We start from the raw sequence: 23,538 nt of genomic DNA on the forward strand, positions 1-23,538 counted from the left end.
ATATTTTATTCGTACATGACGTTTTTTCTAAAAATGATTTTTTTAAAAGAAAATATTTATAATTTAATTACAATTTTAAGAAAATCGTAAAAAATTATGAGGTTTTCAAAACCGCCGAAAATAAACCTATAGTAAAATATGATATTTTTGTAGTGATTCTCTCTAAAAAGTAACATATTACATCGATTTTTAGGTAATATAGATCAATTTTTCCTAAGAAATGACATAATATGTCCTTCAACAAACATTTGGTTGATTTTTAGAGACACACATTACATTAATTTTGATTACGATAGATGTAATATTTCTTGATTTTAAATTGGTTTAATAACTTATGTAAATACTATCAAACTTATTGTATTAGTGACATCTACATCGGTTTAAAAGTTGATATAAATACTCATGAATATCAATGTTTATCTTTTTTTAGTTTTATATTGTTTGCATTTAAATTTTATTGTATATAATGTAACATTTGTATTTTTATAAAGCCTATCCAATAATAATTTTGTTTCATTAAAAAGTCTACTGCTTACATTTTTCTATCTTGTCTAATTAATATTTCGTTTAAATTTAAATTTAAATTCTTAGATTAACTCGATTTTAATATATCATTTAAAATTATTATATACAATATGATTTATTAAAAACAAATATAAACATTGTACACATTTTCATCATAAAAACAACCAAATATTATTATTTAACTTTATAAAATAAAATATTTATATTTATTTATAATTATATTTTTATAAACTTAAATTAAAATTAATATAATAGATATAGTTTCTAAAATCTCACGCGTTACACTTCTAGTTGTTTACAAAGTAAGTATAACAAACAATATAGGTTGGACTTATCGTAAATTGGAATGATAAATCAGATTAAAAAGGAAAAAAAGTTTCATATTAACTTCCTAAATTGTGGCTAATGAAGACAAGGTGTTTCATTCTTAATTATCATTCTATTTCTATTTTCACTATAAATTGTTGCAAAAATTAAGGGTAGCATCTACCGTACACATTTAAGATGAAATTCCATTCCATGCTGGCAAATGTAAACTACAGGTAAAAACAAATAGGGTGGTGATAAACAAACACCTTATCTTTTCCTTCACACGCATCCAACACCAATAAATAATATTTTTACATTAAAATCTAAAATGATCTAAAACCATAAAAAATATTAATTTTTAATTGGTGTTGGAAGGCTGTAAAAAAAAATTAAGAGGTACGTGTAAAATTTTCCAAAAATAAATACTGATGGTGTAACGGTGACAAATTGTCTCACTCGTTTACTTAAAGTATAAACAAAGTGGAAAATCTAACATGGTGGTGGATTCAATATCCCTCCAAAAATAGGTTTTGCATTTGAACAAGAGGATATGAAAGTTGTATTCAATCGACCAGCATAACCCAAATCTATATCGGCAACCTCCACACCCTCGCACGGGTTCAGAGTGCTGCATTGGAGAGACACTGCTATGTTTGACACTGTAGTTCCTTTTATCTTCCGGAAATGAATATCGCTGATCTTCCATACCGAAGTTGATGGCTGAACATTTACAAACAAGTAAAGAAGGAAACTTGTATTGCAAAAATATTCTCAGCAAGTCTTAAACAACTTTGAAATTATTCATAAATTATCTATCTTTAGCTTTCAGTGTTTGAAATTATTCATAAATTTCACGATTTCACGGTTAAGTTACTTACCGCTCTGGACAATCTGGAGCCATAGCTCTGATCGATGACAACGGGATTCTGAACATTCTTCATGATGATGTCTTCATAGGTAACGTTCTTAACTTCCGCTGCCACTGTCCCGATCCAGGTTTTGATTCTGGCACCATTGGTGGTGTTCACGAACGTGCAATTGGTAACGGTTACGCCGTTGACAGTTCGCTCCTCCGGCCTCTTGCCAAGGCTTCCGATACTGATGCCGTGACCGGGGCCGCAGGTGATGTTATAGACAGTAAGGTTAGTGGTGCTGTGCCCAATGGAAATACAGTCATCACCGGTTCCGATGACGCTGCCGAAGACCTTGATCATGTCGCTGGAACTTATGTGAATGCCGTCTGTGTTGGGACTGTTTCCCGGTGCTGTTATGTTGAGTTTAGACAGTGAAACGTTGCTACAGCCATGAACGTGAAAGTGGAACTGCATGCTGTTCAACGAAGTGATGCCTGTCACCACAGAGTTGTTCACCTTGTAGAATTTCAGAGACTGCATTGCATGCATTCATAAACTTGTCATTCAAGCCATATCAGAAGCATGTCTGTACCAGAGAGGTCACTGTCTTTTTACAGAGTGGTGGTAACTAATCCTTGACAGTGAAAAAGAAAGAAAGTATATTGAAAACTATCATTAAGAAGATGCTTACAGAGGGGAGGGGAGCACAATCGGTTTTGATCTGCCTGCAATCGTTGAGTGGCCACATAGCAGGGCCTTCACCATCAAAAACTCCTCTCCCAGTCAACACAAGGCCATCAATGTCTTGAAACGTGAACCATTCTGGACTCACATACTCAGATGGATCTGTGTTGGCTTTAACAGTTCCTATAACTTCAACGGTTATAGGCTTTGGGCTACTACATGGTCCCGCGAACATAGTTTGAGCAGTACGATAAGTTCCCTCTGGGATCAAAACCTTTGCTCGACTACTGCTGTTCTTGCATGCTGCTCCCCATGCAGCCCTAAATGCCTGCATATAACCACACAATATCATTCCTTAAACATATCTTCCTTAACGTACGACACTTTCGTTCATTTACCATGTATTTTACTTCTTTCTAAAGCAAGAGCTTATTAATAACGTATTTTTACACAGGACTATTAAAAAATTGCCATTGTTACAATGTGAGTCTTCAGTCATGGAATGCATGACATCTGAAATCACTGTACACATCGTTTATATATTTATTTATCTTTATTGTGGATATTAATGTAATTTTTTACTTAATAACCCCAAAGTTCTGGAAAATATTGCATATCTTTGAAATTTTGTTTCTGCATCTTCCATTCTTAGTTGCAGTGGGGTTGGACTGTCCCCTGCCCCTTCCTCGGTCCCACCATTTACTGAATTTGGATTTTTTTATTCCCAAATTCTTGAGCAAGGAAAAGGTTGCATAGTCCACGGAGTTGTGTATGACAATCAGACAATCATGATGATAAAAATCCCATCTTTGACAAATCCCTCTAGGAAATGCTTCATGAAAACTTGACCACAGCTACAATTTCCACGATCAATGGAAGGGAGAAAACTTCTGTAGCTAAAGTGAGTACACAAGAAGTACTTTTTGGGCTTGGTGTCTCGAAGATCTGTCTCTAGTCTCCCCTGAGATAGATGGTGAGACCTGTGAAGGGAAAGGGAACAATCCAATCCCACTGCAACTGAGAATGGAAGATACAGAAGTAAAATTTCCATGACATATATAGTTATGAACTTTAAAATTATTGAATAGAAATTTACATCTATATCCATAATAAAAATAAATAAATTAACAAAATAATGTGTAAAATAATTTTAGAGACTCAATGAAACACTTGAGAAGGGTTTTACAGCTCCTTTAAAAAGGGCACCTAGCAATGCCCTATAAAATCATTCAATGGTATTGACGTGACTTCGTAGGAGTAGTCTTACAGAATTCTAAAACAAAGAAAGATTTTTCTGAACACTACAAAATATATTGTACCTCCCAATAAAGTGGCATGACAACAAAAAAAGTAAAAATCAGAGTGAAGTACTATGGCTACACATCAATCTCGAGCACCACAGTTTATAAGAATGTGTAAATTCATTTATTTTAACGAGAAAGTTATGATTTTTAAATATTAAAATGAAAGCTTTGTTTACATATTTGGATGTCTCATAGTTCATGATATGACAATAACCTACTAAAGGCGTTAAATATGAACAACACGCAACAATGAAAAGAAAGAAAATCGTAGATGCTAGAGTTTTTGGAATGATTAGAAAAGGAGTGTCTCTAGCCATATTTTCAAATATCATGAGAGTCTAAGGAAATATAAAATACTTTTGAACATGAGTTTGAAAGAGATTCAATGATGCATATTATGGTGAAGGCAAAAACTCAAGAAGATAAAAATATGAGATTTAGAGAATGGTTACAACAATTACATAACCAGATATAATTAATGAAGCTTTTGGTAATATGGATTCTTCATTTGCCTCAAAAGTTAAATTATGAAATGGAGAACGTGTTGAAGTAGAAGGCAGAGGTAACATTGGAGTCACACAAAGCAAGGAGTCAAAGTGATTTGTTATATTGATGAAACTTTATTAAATATTGGACAATTTTTGAACCATATATAATTATTCTCTTCAATTAGGGAATTAGGAATGCAAAATTATTGATTCAAAAGTAAATGACTCTTGTTCATGGCACAGGAGGCTAGGACACTTAAATTACATTACAATGGTCTTATCTTGCTTTCTCAAAAGACATGGTGCTTGGGTTTGTTAAAGATTGTGAATCAAAATAAAGTGTATAAAGATACATGCTTGACAAGCAAGAGTCAAAGAAGTATTAAAATTAATGCACACATATATTGGTCTAATGAATACCCTTTCCCGTGGTAAGAAAAAGGATACTTTATTTTATTTATTGATTTACTCGCATGACAAGGATTTATTTTATGAGGAAAAGATCTAAATATTTTATGCATTTAGCACTACTGAACAAAAAAAAAAAAGTGGTAGATATATAAAATTCTTGAGAAGTGATGGAGTATATGAAAGAAAGAAGTAAACCATGATGGACATTGCAAAGTCCATGTTTTGAGAAAGGAGACCAGAGGTTGGTTAGAACATGACACCATTTGAAGCATGGAGTGAAAAAAACCTACGGTGAACCATCTTAAATTTGTTTTATATGTTTCATATGCTCAAGTTTTAAAACTAAAGAGAATGATGGTTGAAGAATAATGTGAGATGTGTATATTTATGAGTTATATTCTGATACTCCAATTGGTAACCATGTACAATACATTAAAACACTAGTGTGAAGCGTAAGATTATAGTGGTCACAAAAAGGAAAAACATTACACATATACATAAATAGGGACAATTGTATATAGTTTTTAGGTAGGTATTTTTTTCCTCGTCTTAGTTGCAATAACATGAACATCACATGTAAGACAAAGCAATTAAATATAAGACATGGTGATAAAAAATTAACCCTTGACTCAAGCTATTGAGCCTAAAGGTTTTTTTTTTTCTATAGATGAAAATTGAATATGAGAAAAAAAGGGTTGAGGAGAGGATCCTGGGAAAGCAAAGCTGCTAGCTACTGACATAAAACAGAACCAAAGGAAATATCTTCAACTCCTAATGCTACAACTAACAACAGGTTGGTGAAGTATACAACCAGATGACTTTTAATGTGATTCACATTGTCTAAACCTGTCACACTTATTTTTTAAGTTTGGTCAGTTTTTAATATGTTAATATGCACAATTTGAAAGCATCGCCAATGCTAGTAGCAACACCTTAAAGGTTGATGTTGCACATCAATGAGTTAATTTAATATTTTGTATTCTCATCATTTGTTTTCATGTATATATCAAGACTATACTAAATGAGTATAGGATAGGGATATTTTGATCTCAAATGTAAAGGTTTTAATCATGTTTATGGAGACATAAGCAAGGACCAATGTAAGTATCTTTTGTATATGGATTGGAGCATCCTAAGTGGTCCAATATATATAGATGTATATACTTTGTTTAAAAAAAAATTCCTCATCTCCAACATCAACTCTAAATGAAATGAGGATTGAGTGATATTTATACAAGGTACAATTATTATATTGTAGAACTAGAAAAATTTGAAGAGATAACTAAAGAAGAAGTTTGGAAGAAGGTTATGCAAATGAATTCATTTTAAAAATAATAAAATATGGAAGTTGATTAAGAAACCAAATACAAAGTAACTATTAGTGTGAAATGGGTATACGAAGTGAAGCATAACCCGGATGACTCAATCCAAAAGAATTAAGTAAGGTTTGTTGCAAAGTGTTATTCACAACAACCTAATGTTGATTTTGAATAGACTTTTGCATATTGGCATGGATAAATGTCATTCACTACAAGAAAATTATTAATTATCGATGAGCACACCTTGTTGGTAATATAAAAAATATGTTAATAAATATTTTTTGATAAATATTTATCGATAATTATAAACCGATTCTAACTACAGGTAAATATCATGATTTAATCTTTTTTCTCCTAATCTATCCATTTCTTTTTTCCTTTATTTCTTCTACTTCCTCTTTCTCTCCTCATTACCTTCCTCCCCTTCAATCATCATTGTCATTGTCATTATCGCATCCAATGTCGCATTTGCGCCAACGAATCCTCCTTCTTCTCCCATCCTTCTTCTCCTTTTTTTTCCCCTTTCTCTTTCTCTTCCTCCAACTCCCATCACCACATATTTGTCACATCATTGCCATTGTCATAGCTTCTCCTCTTTCTCTTCTTCTTCTCACTTATTTCTCATTAATATACAAAAAAATTATCATCAAACTTGACAAAAAAATTGTTGTTTACTTTACTAACAAATTTATCAACAGAAAAATGTGTTAATAATAGAAATTATAAATTTTCGACTAAATTTATCAACAAAATTTACAAATAAAATATATTGTCAAATATATTACCGATAATTTACAAAGTGAAGAAAGTTCTTTATGAGTTGAAACAAGCTTCAGGATCATGATATAACAACACATCGAGAGCTATTTCACTGAAGGCTAAGAAGAGAAGGTTTATAGGGTGTAGAAAGTCCTTTTTAGGTTGAAATAATCTTCAAGAGTATGATATAACATGACTGAGAACTATTTCATTGATAATGATTTTAAGAAAAGCAAGAATAAGCATATCTTATATGTCAAACAACAAGGTAGGAATGACATCTTATAGTTGTTATGCTGTATGTGGATGACTTAGTCTTTACTTAAAGACGATTGAAGATTTTAGAATTGAAATGTTGGAGAGATTAGAGATGGACAATCTAGGCTTGTTGCATCATGGATTAAAAATTCATCAAGATAATGATGGAGACTTTGTAAGAAAAAAAAAAAGAAATATGCTGAGAAAATATTGAAAAAGTTTGAAAAGTTTGAGTGTAATCCAATTGATACAGCATTGGTAGTGAATGAAAGGTTGAAAAGAAGATGGAAGAAGAAAAGTTAATCCTAACAACTATAGGTCTGCTTGGTAATTTATTTTATCTTACTAATTAAAGATTTCGTGTTTGCAATAGGTTTTGTTCTTGGTTCATGAATTATCCAAGCCATATTTGTTTAGGTGCAAGAAAAAGGGTGCTAAGATACATTCAAGGCACCCTGAGCTATGGGATAGAAAGTGACAAAAAACCAGAGCAATGTTAGTTGGTTTTTGTGATAGTGATTGGACAAGATGCATGGAAGCACTTCTTATAGTATTTTTCATGGTTAGCAAAAAAGATACAATGTGTCTCAGTCTTTTGTAGAGGTGGAATATATTTCGATTGGCTCAGTAACCCAACAAGCAATTGGATTGAAGAGAGTATTTTGAATATTTTAGAGAAAAAAACAAAATACTTTAATTATTTATTGTGATAATAAATCAGTCATTGCTATGAACTAAATTTCACTCGGAAGAAAAAGCACATAACCATCATACATAATTTTATTCAAGAAGAAATTAGAGAAGAGGTGAAATTAGTTTTGCCTATGTAATGATAAACCTCTTGATAAAAAAAACTTTGCCTAAGGAGAGGTTTCAGACAATAAGAGAAGTTATATATATTCTCGCTACAGCAACAGATTCTGCTTTAAGAAATATAATCTGTTCCATTATTTCAATCAATCGTTTATTATATTTGAGCATATATGCATGTAGTTATTGACAGAGTTCGTAAAGAATTGGTTGAATCTAGAAAGGTAAATGAAATAGATTAAACTCACATCAACATTGTCTGTCTTGCCATCTGCCACAGCACCGAATTTTGTGACGTCAAAAACTTTTGTATCATTATTTAGAATTGGAAGCAAGAGACTACGGCGATTCTCAAGGCCACGCGATGCACCTATCAAACTGCAAGATAGCAAAGCAATGCCTAAGAAAAAAATGGCTTTCGCCGTAGCCATGGTGATTGATCACCAGCTCTAACCTCAAAAACACAGAATGTTAAGGTTTTAAATGCAGCTTTTGTGGTTTTTGATATTATGTTAAGGATGCTACTGCAATTTAGAACCTGTATTCTACGTTTTTGGAAGAGATTGCTAAGAGGTGACTTTAAATATTTATATCCAACACAATTTACCTCCTCTCCTCTGCCAATATCAAATCTATCTTTGGGACCATCCCTTGTTAATCGGCATGTGCAAGTTTTTAATTAATTTTATTTAGCTTTTCTTTAAATTAGTATTTTCTTTCTCCGCATTTTGCTACAGTTATCACTTTGACTATTAAACAATTAGCATTGATATATACCTGGCTTGGCCTCTTCTTTTGAATCTCTTTTTGCAACGAGATCTCTGATATATATATATATATATATATATATATATATATATATATATATATATATATATATATATATATATATATATATATATATATATATATATATATATATATATAATAAGTGAAATTGTAAGGAGACGTACACAGAATTAACCAAAATATCACGCTTATCTGAAACCTTAATAACAACAAAATTTTAGTGTTACAACTTAGTTAAAATTTCATATTGGATAAAAGTAAAAAAAAGTTGAACATAAGGAATAAGATATCAATAATTTAAAGATTTTGGATTAAAAGTAAGGATGACAAAAATATATGCACTTGTGGGTGTTTACCAATAAAATTTGTTGTGGATAATTGATATTCACGGATAATAGGTATATGTAGATAACGGGCAATTTATACTCGTTCACTAACAGGTTAGGATCGGGTATCATACTATTCGTACCTGTAGATATTGGTGACGGTTAAAAAAATGAAATTATATTTTTATCTTTATTAGCTTATACTAAGTTGCTAGTGAGGTTCTTTTTATTTTTGTTTTATGCCACCGTCCGAATGCCAGAGAAGTATTCACTAGTGCGAAAATGGTTTTGACGTATGTTAATTTCAATATTTAACGTTTGTAAAACATTGACGTCATAGTGGAAGATGTTGATTAACGCCAGAAATGACCATTTACAGTGGTTAATTAACGTTGGAAATGACCATTTTTCACGTTAATTAATTGACATCAAATGAGTCAAATGATCTAAAAATGCATTTCCAAACGTTCTTGCTTTGTTTTTTTTTTAATAAATGAATCCGTTTTAGAGTTTTACCGAACCTGAAAAGCAGAAAACCAACAATTGTAACCCAGTTTTGACATTTCATATATTCATAACTCATTTTCAAATTTGTATAAACTAATATAAACTAAAGCTATCACAATTAAAAACCTGAAAAACCATCCCTATTGCAGCGAAGAGAAATGACAGCTGTTGTTTTTGACAATACGCTTCAATTTTTGAACCAAGGCATATACAAGCAAGGCAAAAAGTCATAGGCTTTTTGCCTCAATCGAAAACCAAGGCAGTAACACACTTACTGCCTCGATTATAAATACAACCGAGGCATAAACCGTTGAGAAAATATTGAAAATAAAATTCTAATACCTATTGGCATTGGTTCTCGGCTAAATTGAGGCATAAACCACCCATGGTCTCGGTTAAAAGGCAACTGAAGCAGTAGAGCTTGTGAGAAAATGGATTTATAACATCCTGAATCAGAGGTTGTCAGCTTCTAGCAGGACATACTGCCTCGGTTCTACTCCCAACTGAGGCAGTATGTATTTCTTATAGGTTTGTTAGTTAAAATCAAAGCTTGTAGAGGGATTTGGCAAGGTTTTCTACCTTGGTTGGTCAAGGAACTGAGGTAGTATACCCCTTCGAAAAAGTTATCAGTTGAAAAGTCAGATTTGTAGTGGGTTCAACAGGGTTTTTTTTGCCTCGGTTGGTCAGGGAACCGAGGCAATATACTTCTTCGAAGAAGCTGTCAGTTGAAAAGTCAAATTTATAGTGAGGTCAGCAGGGTTTTTTGCCTCGCTTATTCAGGGAACCGAGGCAGTATACCCTCTTAGGCATCGGTTGCTTTGGAACCGAGACATATAGTGTAGCAAAGATTAAGAATTCCCACTACGTTTTTATACGCTTCGATTTTCGAGAAATAGAAGCATAAGGGCCGATTTAAAACCGATTTATTTACTAGTGCATGGAAATGTGGCTAGCACATATTTGTATGCACTTTCACCATCACCCATAGAATGAAGAAAGAATTGTTATTTTTTCAATCCTTACTATGTATGTTAGTAGTGGTGTAGTAGTAGTGAATGGTGTTATACTGACTATTTACTTGTGATTCTTGGTTTTAATAGCTAGAGTTATTATTTAGTTGGAATTTTTTTACCACTCCTTGGAACCCCTATTGTAGGGAAAGCCCACTTTATTTTAGGTTCGTCTGAAGTTTAAAAGTTATTTGAAAAGTTAGTTGTTGCTAATCTTTACACAACCATAACTTTTGCTTTTGTTGACAAATTTAGCATTATTATATATCGATTTAGGGTAGAAAAAAATTCAATACCACGGCAGCTTGCATAGTCGGCTGTTCTTTCTAGCTTTTTAAAAGAAGATCGTTTTTTATTTTTTGTCAATTTATTTTGTTATTTTCAAACTTTGCAAAATTATTTCACATACTTAGACCATAAATTTTGATTTCAAAATTTTTGTGAAGGCATCATGATTTTTTGGTGCTTTGAACAAATTTTTAGGTCATTTGAAGTTTTTTTGAATATACTCTCAGTTTTACCCTAAGTTTATATCTATACGATGTATTAACAACAAACAAGTTTAACAATATCAACAAGGTCAACCAATTTATAGCCCATAAAAAACGAAAATGAAAACTAAAGTTCATCAAAAACCCAAAACAAAACTAACCTTCTTGAAGGGGGTTCGCCGCCATAATAAGGTGTTGCCTCTAGTGAAAGAGAAAGGAGAACACGTCTTTGCTCTAAAAAGTACTTGCGCATGATATCAATTGGTTAAAATGAAAGAAAATCAAACCTAAAGTAGTTAATCAATGTGTATTTGTGTAAAATGAAAGAAATATTACATGTGCTGATTGATGAAAGCTTCGTCCGAGAATGGTTTGAGTAGAGAAGAAGGTTTCATGTAAAGATAAAGTGAATAAATTTTCATCCTCCAGCCCAATTTTTTAATGAATTCAATAACATATAATGTCTACAAAGTGATATTTCGATGTCTTATAGCTCTTTGACATTTGAAACTAGGGCATTCGACATTATACAGGGTACATTTTCACCTTTGCGCAAACATTTACATTAAATTTCCCTAATATGACGTTGGAAATTGAGAATCCTGACATCTAATGACCATATGATGTCGGAAAAGTATAAATTTTGACATCAAAATTCAATATTTATTTATTAAAATGCCACGAATTATTTTTTATGTTGGTTTTTTTGTATTATGACGTTGAAAGCGAGACCTCAATGCCCTCTTTGTATTAGTGATTTTGAAAAGCATTTTTCACTCTATATTAGGGATTTAAAAATAAGTAAGCATTTTTTCGCCCAAGTGCTAGAGATTTACTCCTATTAAGTTTTCTTCTTATTTTTTATTTTTCCCGTATCATATTTGAGTGGTGGGTGGGTGAGAGTTTTCCATGAGTAGTGATTGAACCCTAATACCAATAACATAATGTGTATCCTAGTGATTGAATCGTGTTTGAGTGGGTGGGTGTTTGATTGAGCATGATATGTATATGGTTGCTTCCTTGATGCATCTATATTCAAGGTTTAATGTTGTGGATGTTGCCCACTAGGTGTTTGATGATATGCTCGTCCAAGATGTAGGGTCTTGGAACGTGGTGATTTTGGGGTTTCTTTAGAATGGGAAAGCAATTAGGACATTGGGTGTTTTAGTTAAGATAAATCTTGAAGGGGCGAAGATGGATACAGTTATGATGGCAAGTGTGCTTCCTGTTTGTGCAGACGTGAATGATGTTATTTGTGGGATGTTGGTTCATTTTGTACGTGATAAAGCATGTGTTGGAAAGTGATGTTTTTGTTTGCAATGCTTTAATTAATATGTATTCACAATTTGGTAGGCTGCAGGATCATCTGACAGTTTCTAATGGCATGAAGGTGAGAGATGTGGTGTCTTGGAATTCTATAATAGTGGCATATGAGCATAATGATGAACTAGTTACTGCACTTCTTTTATTTAAAGGAATGCAGTTTGTTGGAATGGGACTTGACTTGTTAACAACTCTAAGTTTTATAAAATAATTTTTTTAAAATATCTGCAAGTATCCAACGGGTACATTACAAGAAAAAATTGAACTACATATAGTCAAAATCCGTATATAAGGCCCAAAATTCGTATATAATACCTAGTTACATACGACTTACATACAAGCAAAAATCCGTATATAAAATTGTCGTTGCTAAGTTATATATGGCTAAATCCATATATAACTTATATACGGATATATCCGTATATAATTTATATACAGAAATATCTGTATATAAGTTATATACGGACAAATCCATATATAACTTATATATGTTTATCCATATACTTAGATACAGATATATCTATATATAATGATATCAGAGGATGTAAATAAGTGTCCTGCATGTAGCAGTACCCATGAACATGCACAATTCACACAACCAGACTTGGACATTATACATTGTTCATTGACATATAGAATCAACCAACAAACATTTCACATACACTTAATCCACAAAGAAGCATTGTACATGAATACATAAATATTGTTTACATCAATATAAGTGGAACATAATAAATAAGTTGTAAACATTAGGTAAGTTCATAAACTGGTTCTGGTTCTAAATAAGTTCAAGAGCAATGGATATAAGTTCTATAAAATGCCTAATAATCCCTATAATAATCATTTTCGTATTGTGGTTATTGATCTGGTGGTTGTTGATCTGGAGGTTGTTGTTCTGGTTGGACATCATTGGGTGCCTGATTATGGTGTTGTAATTGTGATCGGAGGTTAAAAATTTCTTTTGAATTTTGCTGCTGAGTAGAAGAAGATGTTTGTGTCTGTTGGATGTAACTATTGATACAGTCATCTTGGGAACCGACATTTCCAATGTCGTATACATGTCCCTTGTATTTTCCACTAGCAGCCTCTAACCAACATCGGTTTCTCAATCTTTCCTCCTCCGCAAGGTCTAGGGGACTACATGCTGAGGCACCAACAAATGCAGTCTCAGATTTTATTTGAGAAAATTTTGCAAGAAATTGTTCCTGTTAAATGAATAAATGATTATCATTAAACGTAAAGTTTAAAAACCTCATACGGAATATATAATACAAAATGTGATATAGTTAGTAGAAACTAGCATGTGTCCGTCTAGACCTTTCGTCCACAAATTCCTCTGTTGATTAACGAATATGTGTCTGCTAAAAGATTTCGTCAACATTCACTGACCGACCAAGCTCATGTGATTGCAAACAAGAAGAGTTGTTAATAAATATTTGTAATGTTTATGATTACAAAATTAAGAAATGAAATATACAAGTTACATACCAAACGAATAACATAGTCGTACACGCTAATAGATCCTTCAGTATGCAAACAGCCATCCTTTTCAGATGTCTGATTCTTCTTTGTCGTTTTACACTTTTCACTACTAGAAAATCATTTATTACCGAAGGATAATTACCGAAGGCCGCTTGCCCCTCGGTAAAAATGATAATACCGAAGGATTTTTCGACGGTCATTGAAGTTGATCATTACCGAAGGCTTTTGGCCCTCGGTATTACACAGAGCATTTACCGAAGGCTTTTGGCCGTCGGTATATGCATTCACTTAATGAAATCTGAATTTGGGATTTCCCTCTTCCATTTTCCCAAATACTTTCCGAAAAGCTTGTCCCAATCTTTCACTCCCGTCCCCGCTTTCCACTCAACCGTGCCCTAAGCTCTACCTCCCTCTGTCATTCACCATCCCAAACCATCATTGGCATTGATTCTCAACCTGTGGAGCTGCTATTTCTTTATGACGGTGGTTTGGCGGCGTGAGGAGGTGTTGTCGCGGCGTGGGCAGAGCTTGTACCAAGGGAGGCTAATCCAGGGGTTGTGTGACGAAGTACCTTTCGTTGCGTGAGAAGGGTTGCACGACAGAGGGTATCGGAGGGTTGTCGCTACCGTAGAGGTGAGTTACTGGTTCAAATTATTGCTTGAAATTATTATGTACCTTTTGGTGGCTGCCCTGTTTGTGATGCATGTGTGAGTTAACCTGAATATGTGTGTATTGCCTGAAATTCGCATTGGAGATTTTGTTTAACAGTAAATATCATTGGATAATTATTCCAATTGTAGTGGTGCGCAGTGTAGGGAAAAAGACATGGAATTGGAAGGTAAACACCCGTGAGGGTTACGGCTAATCTCTTTGCTTATTTGTCCACACTGCATTTGTTTTTAACAACAATGTACCGATATTCTTCTATCTCAAAAGAATATTGAAAAGACCTTGTTAAGCCATATGTAGATGGTTATTATTATTATAAAAGATACAACTTTCAAAAGGAGGATACATGCATAATAACAGGTTAAGATAACAGTAGGTTCCTATAGTTTACTTCAAATGCTGCAATTGCTACTATTTAGGATCACTTGATTAGCACCAATCATTACCCAACAAAAGGGTAACTTGATCTAAAATTATATCTGTGGCTTGAATTGTAATGCGAATATAATGGTTGATGAGGGATGTAATGCATGCCGATACAAAGGTGAAAACAGTGAAGAAAACAGAAAGAAAGATTTTTAGAAGGAGTGAAAATTTGTGTATGGAATAGGTAGAACAATGAAACGGATCAATGTGGAATGGAGAACATTAAAAGCCTGAAAGAATGTGAATTAAGTTCTTCTCTGTAATATTGACCTCGCATGGCTTCCCTAGCTAGCTGGTCCCCATTAACAGTTAGGTTATGTTTCGTTTCAACTCCTGTGTCTTCCAGTTCTTGCCATTTGGCTCTTTCTCAGGTTCATATAGTGCAGATCACAAAATCAACACTATAATTACTGTTCCAAAATATCCAATCTAAGAAGGATTATAGCCTATCATAAATGTTTTTCCCTCTTGAATGAGGTGTCCCATTAATTCTAGGTCTCTCTTGGCTGAAGGAGAAACAAAGTTTCTTCTCATGCAAGCTCTTAGCTCATACCAATCATGAATGGATGATTTTCTACCTTTCTTGACACTATATTGCCTATGACTCCACCACTCACTTGCATGTTCTTGTAATCTACAAAGATATATGTTAAGAGCAAAGGATTCAGTATCTCTAGGAAGAGAAGGATGTATTATATCAAATTTTCTTAATGACCTTTTACAAGAAAACAAAAGAAAACAGATTACAAGTTCAAAACTCAAATAGGATCAAGATAAACTACTCTACTGCTCCATGTATTCACTGATTTTGAATTTCTTTCTGTATCTCTCTTGGTGCTTTAGCCCTTCAATCCTTGCTGAAAGAGGATTCAGTCATCTGGAACAGTATTGTTCCAAAATCAGTCTATGAGTTGTTATATTCTATAATTTCTTGCTTTGTGTTGTCCAACATGGTATGTAATTCAATTTCAAGTTCCTAACAACATGGAATTAGAGATGTAGGAGGTAGGAAAATTGAGGTGGGTGGGTGCACCATTCTTGGGTCATGATAAAAAGGAAATTCCTTTGAACATTTAGAAAAGTTGGTTTTCTCTTTTCAGCTATCAGAAACAGTTTGTTGGTGGATATAACTTCCTAAAACAGAAACACTTTCTTCCACATTTAGGTGACTTAGTTTTAGTTTCAGTTTCTTCCACAAGCAGGGAAACTAAAACTTAGTTTTAGTTCAACAAAATGTGTTCTTTTCCCTTAATATTTTTTGTTTTCATTGATAATTACAAAAGGGTAACTTCATTTTCTCTGTGACTCAAAACTAAGTATATTTTCTTGTAATATATATGAGATAGAATTTAACACATGTAATCTAGTTATGTTAAAAGAATAAGTTTTATACAAAGATTCATTTCAATCAAATTTTTTGATGCAGAAGAAATTTGTAATGTTTAAGAAAGTTGAGTTAATTAACTAGGTATTTTCTTAGGGGATAAGGAAGTTGTGTTCTGGTTTGGTAGGTGATGTCAATGCAGGAAGTTGAGCAATTAAGGTTAGTCCACAAAAATGTTTATACAGATTCTATGCAGTCAAGTAGAGAACATAACATGCACAAGGATAGTAAGAATTGTATGTCATTTTTGGAAGAGGTTTTGTTTTATTAGTTAAGCAACGAATGGTGTTTTGGTTGGTTGAAAAGTTATGGAGGGATGACTTTGTTGGTGCAGTGGCCTTGTAGATAAAGCTCAGCTAAATGATGTCATGACTTTTGGGTTTAGCTTTATATTTATACAATATAAAGAATGACTTGTAATCACTTGACAAATTTTATTAGGCAATAAAAAAAACCAAATATAACTCTATAGGCTGAATATGATACTCTGAATTGAAAGCTTGAATTATATATATATACACTGAAAGGCAACTAGTCTACAGGACTTTGTTTTGTTATTTGGATTTAGTGAAACTAGACATATGTATTCATAAGTAAAAATCTATGCAACCAGAGGAAGAGAAGTGATAACAACTTGTCTGGTTTCATTGCTTTGGCAGAGATTAATTGATGCTACTGTTTGATTAACTTCTTTGGATATTGAGTTGTCAAAATTCAAAGAATTTGGTTTGTTGAATTCTGGTGCAGTATGATAACCTTAAGTACACTTCTATTTGATGTCTTAGGTCAGTTTTTAAAGGATTTGTGGGCAGAAGGGGAGGAAGAGAGTCTAGAAAGAAGACTTGATCAGGAAAGGATAACAAAGGCCAAGGTATGCTCACCTAAACTGAAATTGCATGATTATATGTGATATGTTAAGTTATGTTGAATGGAGGTTACGATGTTGTATACATTGAGTTTTGTGAAACTTTGTTTTGTATTGTTTGAATTTGATTGTCAAATATGTAAGAGTATTTAGACTTAGAACCTAGAACCCAAAAATTGACTATAGGAGTTGTCAATTTTGACAATTTTGCTTGCTGGACAGCCCCTTTGAATTGAGTAAGACCATATACGTTTACATAATCCAAATCATAAGACATACCTAATTTATGTATAAAATCATGATATAGTTATAAACTATATATAGATTAAAGAAGTCAGTAAAGAAAAAAGAGTTCTATTATGGAACATAAGCCTCCTATTATGCCTTGTTTAGTAATACAAATTACTTTTATCAACAAAAGAAGAGTAGAGTTTCTACTTTTCCATTCTAATGTCGCCTGTTTCATTTGTCTTGGTAATTGACCAAAATAAAAAAGAGATAACAGAGAAATTGTTTAGATCAGATATGAGATACCAATAAAGGAGAAAGTAGATGATACATTTATTTTATCCAAATTCATGTTATCTAAGATGGAAAAGTACATGAATTGCCATTATTTTAGTCCCCAAGAACAGAGACACATACAACAGTACACAAAAGTATTCCTATTGATGAGAGTAACTAAACAGAAACAAATTGAATACTAGAGCCCATCCAATTTGAATCTGTTCCTGGAATCTTGAAGTGGTTTTTTGTTCCTAATTAAGCTGCACCATGAATTGACAAATTGTGCTCCTGCTCCACTTCCTAAGATGCCACCTATTGAATGAACACAGAAATCATAAAGACATATTATTGAATGAGAAGGCTTGCTTCTCCTCTTACATTAGCATTACATTTATAAGGGAAATAAAGTAACTACCCATTTCCTTTCCAACTCAGTTTGGTTGGAACACAACTCACACACACAGCCCATACTGACAGCACACACACAACTCACACTAATCATTCTAACAATAATTCTAACACCACCCTAGTTGGAAAATGTTTATAAAACTGGACTGCACATTATAGAGGCCTTTTTGTATCATGTTTGATCTGTGAAGGATATAAAAGACAAAGAAAGTGAATACAATTGAATTGTATTCTGGTTTCAAATTGTTAAATTTGTTTCAGTTATTGTCCTCTGATTCTGAAGCTTTGTACAACATTTTATAGTGTTGTTGAAGGTTGCTTAAGGTGTAGCCAACCATAATAAGCAATGGAATGCAATCTGCATACTTTGGTTGCTCAAAATCCTTTCCATTTGACTGTTTCAGAATTTCATTGTAGCTTTTCACCTTGCTGAACTTGTTTGAATTGTTTATTCTGCACTAAACTAGCCTAAGAAACTTCACACAAACTGTCCTAACAAGTTTAAGATGGTAAATCAATGCTAATTACAAAGTCACATACAAAAATAACTTAGAACTCATAATATGACACCCTAGAACCTGTAACTAGTTAGTAGAATACACTAAAAGTGGTCATAATGCAAACTGTATTAAAGTAGTAACCAAAACAGTAAAAGAACTATGTACACAAGTTTTAAAACATAAAAGAAAGATAGAAATGAGTGGACATTTCGAAAACACAAAGAAATAGAAGATTTGACTATTTAGTGACCTAAAATTACACTACACCATGGTAAATTTGGTAAGAATGATGATGAGCAATCTGTTAAACAGGCCTAAAAGTCTCTACACAAGTTGTTACCTCCTAGAAATGACTAAGAATGGACTGAAGAACTGATTCCTATTACAGTATCTTGAAATCACCAGTAAAACCTCAAAAAGGCTACTAGAAATGCACTACAATGGTCAAATTTTGATGACTGCACTAAACTAGCCTACGAAACTTGAAACAAACTGTCCTAACAAGTTTAGGATGGTAAATCAATGCTAATGAGAAAGTCACACTACAAAAACAACTTAGAACTCAAAATATGACACCCTAGAACCTAAAACTAGTTAGTAGAATACACTAAAAGTTGTCATAATATTAAAGCATTAACCAAAACAGTAAAACAACTATATACACAAGTTTTAAAACATAAAAGAAAGATAGATATGAGGGCACAATTCGAAAATACAAAGTATACAAAATCAAACAGCACTAAGAATGTATGCTGCACCAGAAAATGGACTTTAAAAGTGTGCTTTCAAACCCAAAAATGATTGGCAGTGTTTGTAAAGCTTAAGTGATGATTCAAGCAACTTTATATCATCAATTTAAAGGTGTTTAAACATTGAAACAACAAGGAATCATAGTACACTCGAAAATCACTAATTCACTTCCAAATTTAAGCAAAATTAACGGTTTTGGAAGTGATTTTGCATGTAGGCTAAAATGTGACCAAATGAACAGTGCACACAAGTTTAAAATGGTCAAATACACTTTTTCAAACATTCACAATGCACACAAAGAAGCAGATGCTTCAAGTCACAGCTGCTACAGCCAATTATGCAGCATTTTTAAACCAAAATTAACACTAGAAGTTTCATTTTTTAGTACCTATAAAAGTGTACTTATAAGGTGAGAAATTGTCATTTCACCTAATGTAGACTCATTCTAAGGTATGTAAACATCCTAACAAGTATAACTTAGTGAAATCTAGGTAGGAAAGTACTGAAAAACAAATAATAACCTAAAACTAAAAGTTTTAGTATTTAGCACCTAAAAAGTGTGTTGAAAGGGTGAACAATTGCAAATACAACTAATGTAGACTAAATTTAAGTAATGTGAACATCCTAACATGTCTAAAGTAGTGAAATAAACCTAGGAAACTATTTAAAAGCAAAGAATTAGGTACAACTAAAATTTTGAGTAGTTGGAAGGTATAAAAGTGTGCTTAAAAGGTGAGAATTTGCAACCACACCTAATGTACACTTATTTGAAGTAATGTGAACATCCTACCATGTGTAAAGTAGTAGTGGAATGAAGCTAGGAAACATGTCAAAAGCAAAGAATTACCTTAAACTCAAAGTTTGAGTTTTTAGAACATAAATACTTTGGGTATTTTAACTAATGTGATTGTCAGTACATACTTTTATAGCTATTTCATTGCCTCAATTATGTTTATATGTATTATATATCCATGCTTCTATAGATATTTGATCGCCTAAATTATGTTCATCTTTATATTGTATGTTCATGTATATTGTCTTTCATTTATTAGGCTACAACTTGATTAAGTTAAGTAGTCATTTAAAATCCTATGGTACTACACACATTCTCAATGAAATGAGAAGGGTAAAAATACTATAAACACTTAGAACGTACAAAATATGTGGAAGTACTCTAGACAAGAGAACTTCAGGTGTAATAAGTTGTCTCGTCCAACTTTAATACACAACCCCTTAGGATGTTTAATGCATTTCAATACTGAGGACTTGTCTTTGCATGCCCTTATTGAATGCCTATGACCATAGTGTTGAAATTGCCTTCCATGTTCGACTTCAGTAGTAATAGGTTTATTACTTATGTCACATGGAGTGTTGCTGTTTTGGCTAAGTTTGTATTTGTTTGGCTTGTCACAGAACATGGCCCATTTTCCCAACCATCATGGATGGATGTACGACCGTTGTTATAGTGGAAGGAGAGGTTTGAAAGAATCTTTTGTCATGGGAGTTGAAGAGTTCGTGGAGACGGCACGACGATATCAATATTATGCCCTTGATGGAGGGATTCGATGTCCATGCATCAAGTGCGAATGTACAAGCATTCTGAAAGATGAAGTCGTCAAAGTTCACCTTTACCAAAAAGGGTTCATGCTTAATTACACGGTCTGGACATTTCATGGTGAAGAAATTCCTTCGACCTCCACTGCAGCTGAAAAACGGCTTGCTTCAGGTTCGAATACTGTTGTACATACATGTGAGATAGATCAATTTGCCTACATGCAAGAGATGGTCGACCATGCTCTTCGTCACCATGCTGCAGAAGCAAACGATAGTCATGATGAAGAGCCTCCAAATGAAACGACGCAGAGGTTTTACAATTTACTGACAGAGGCAAATCTACCTGTATTTGAAGGTTCATCTGAGTCAAAATTGTCAGTGTGCATTAGACTCATGGCTGGCAAATCTAATTGGAACGTTCCCATTCAAGCAGTGGACTTCTATACAAAACTGATGTTAGATTTGACACCACCAAACAATTTGATGCCGAAGAATTATTACCAAGCCAAAAAATGTGTTTCAAAGTTGGGATTGGATGTGAAGAAGATTGATTGTTGTGTTAATGGATGTATGTTATTCTATGACAATGACAGTGGCAAAAATGATGCATTGTTGGTGGAATGCAAGTTTTGTGGCGCACCTCGATATCAGACAATGCATGCTGGACGGAGGCAAAAAAAACCAATTCCATTAAAGTCCATGTTCTACTTACCTATAATTCCAAGATTACAAAGATTGTTTACTTCAATGCAAACAGCAGAACACATGACATGGCATGATGGTATCAAAACTCCGGGACTTTTGCGTCATCCTTCTGATGGTGAAGCTTGGAAGCACTTCAATCGTAAACATCCATCCTTTGCTAGTGAACCGCGTAACGTCAGACTTGGTCTATGCTCTGATGGGTTTACCCCGTACATTCAGGCGTCTGCATCATCGTATTCATGTTGGCCCGTGATAGTTACACCATACAATCTACCACCTGAGATGTGCATGACAAAGCCTTACATGTTTTTATCGTGTATAATACCAGGTCCATCTAATCCCAAATCATTGATTGATGTTTACTTGGAGCCTTTGATTGATGATTTGAAGAAGTTATGGAATGGTGTTTGGACGTATGACGTTTCAAGGAGGCAAAATTTCCTTATGAGGGCAGCCTTGATGTGGACTATTAATGACTTCCCAGCGTACGGCATGTTATCTGGTTGGAGCACACATGGTCGATTAGCTTGTCCACATTGCATGGAACATACAAAGTCATTCCAATTGAGTCATGGTCGGAAAAGTAGTTGGTTTGACTGCCATCGACGGTTCTTGCCCATTGACCACCCCTTTAGAAGAAACAAAAAGGCATTTCGAAAAGGACAAGTTGAAACGGATATGCCCCCGCCAAAGTTGACTGGATCACACGTGTGGAGAAGAGTGAAAGACTATCCAAAAGTCACTGAATATGGTCAGAATAGGCTAGAAGGGTTTGGGGAATGGCATAATTGGACTAAAAGAAGCATATTCTGGGAACTTCCGTATTGGAAGGACAACTTGCTAAGACACAACATCGATGTGATGCACACAGAAAAAAATTTCTTTGACAATGTCTTCAACACAGTCATGGATGTTAAAGGTAAGACAAAAGATAATGAGAAAGCAAGAAAAGATTTACCTTTGTATTGTGCACGAAAAGACTTAGAGTTGAAGGCACAAGGTAACGGCCGATTATTTAAACCAAAAGCAAATTACACCATGTCAAAAGACGAGACAAGAATAGTGTGTGGATGGATCAAGGAGCTTAGAATGCCAGATGGATATGCTTCTAACTTGTCCAGATGTGCCAATGTTCAGAACGGTACTATTCAAGGGTTGAAGAGTCATGATTGTCATGTATTCATGGAGACTTTCATCCCTCTTGCGTTCAGTTGTTTGCCAATGCACGTGTTACATCCACTGATAGAAATCAGTAACTTCTTTAAAGATTTGTGTTGCACGACACTAAAGGAAGATTCCCTTAAAAAGATGGATGAAAATATCCCGATTATTCTCTGCAAATTGGAAAGAATATTCCCTCCTGCATTCTTTGATTCAATGGAGCACATTCCAATTCATCTTGCATATGAAGCTTGGCTTGGGGGACCCGTGCAGTACAGGTGGATGTATCCCTTTGAAAGGTTTATGGGAGAATCCAAACGGTCAGTTAAAAATAAAGCTAGAGTGGAAGGCTCAATTTGTGCAGCTTACTTGCACAGAGAGACAACTTATTTTTGTTCACATTATTTCAAGAACTTCATGTTGTCTCCCACTCATGTCAGAAATGAAATGCAATGGCAAGTTGAACCACGTGAAGGTGCATTATCAGTTTTCCGACAATCAGGCCGTCACGCAGGGAAAGAATTCACTCATTGGTTAACTGATGCTGAATTCAACTCCGCTCATGTCCATGTCTTGATCAATTGCAGTGAAGTCAAGCCGTACCTTGAGTATGTCATCATCCATCTCTAATCTATCAAAAGGTTTAATTGTTATAGACTAATTAATTTCATTTGTACCAGCTCATTTGTTGTGGCTGAGCAAGTCACAGAAGGAAATACTTCTGCTAGAATACACTCTGAGTTTCCCCATTGGTTTAGAAATCAGGTCCGTAGTTTTGTCCTTCGTTTAGAGCAAGGTTAATTTGACTGTTGTTTTTATAATTTTGTTAGTACCTTTGTAGGTTTTTAATCAGGCATTAACTCCCACGGTTCAAGAGTTAAGACATCTCTCCAATTGGCCAATGAGATGTGTCAAAGAATGGCACACTTACTTCATCAATGGTTACAAATTCCATACACA

General features: G+C 33.8%; 1 protein-coding gene across 1 annotated transcript; it reads right to left on the minus strand.

The window, feature by feature from the left end:
- Positions 1-1,055: 1,055 nt before the first annotated feature.
- PGA4 (polygalacturonase 4) lies at positions 1,056-8,264 on the minus strand. The gene is made up of 4 exons (XM_047294766.2): positions 7,970-8,264; positions 2,380-2,700; positions 1,713-2,222; positions 1,056-1,554 (listed from the first exon to the last, which is right to left on the minus strand). Exons 1-4 carry the CDS (start codon positions 8,150-8,152, stop codon positions 1,324-1,326), a joined length of 1,245 nt encoding a protein of 414 aa, XP_047150722.1. The 5' UTR covers positions 8,153-8,264; the 3' UTR covers positions 1,056-1,323.
- Positions 8,265-23,538: the final 15,274 nt, after the last annotated feature.

This window comes from Vigna umbellata, chromosome 8 (assembly GCF_029865625.1).
Source record: "Vigna umbellata cultivar VRB3 chromosome 8, Vumbellata_1.0, whole genome shotgun sequence".
Taxonomy (NCBI): domain Eukaryota; kingdom Viridiplantae; phylum Streptophyta; class Magnoliopsida; order Fabales; family Fabaceae; genus Vigna; species Vigna umbellata.

What these genes read in the sequence shown, in the direction of transcription:
- PGA4 (XM_047294766.2), bottom strand. Translation starts at nt 8,152, where the DNA reads ATGGCTACGGCGAAAGCCATTTTTTTCTTAGGCATTGCTTTGCTATCT. An exon ending in ATTGTGCTCCCCTCCCCTCT is followed by an intron (nt 2,223 to 2,379) that starts GTAAGCATCTTC and finishes CATGCAATGCAG; the next exon opens with TCTCTGAAATTCTACAAGGT. An exon ending in GCTCCAGATTGTCCAGAGCG is followed by an intron (nt 1,555 to 1,712) that starts GTAAGTAACTTA and finishes GTAAATGTTCAG; the next exon opens with CCATCAACTTCGGTATGGAA.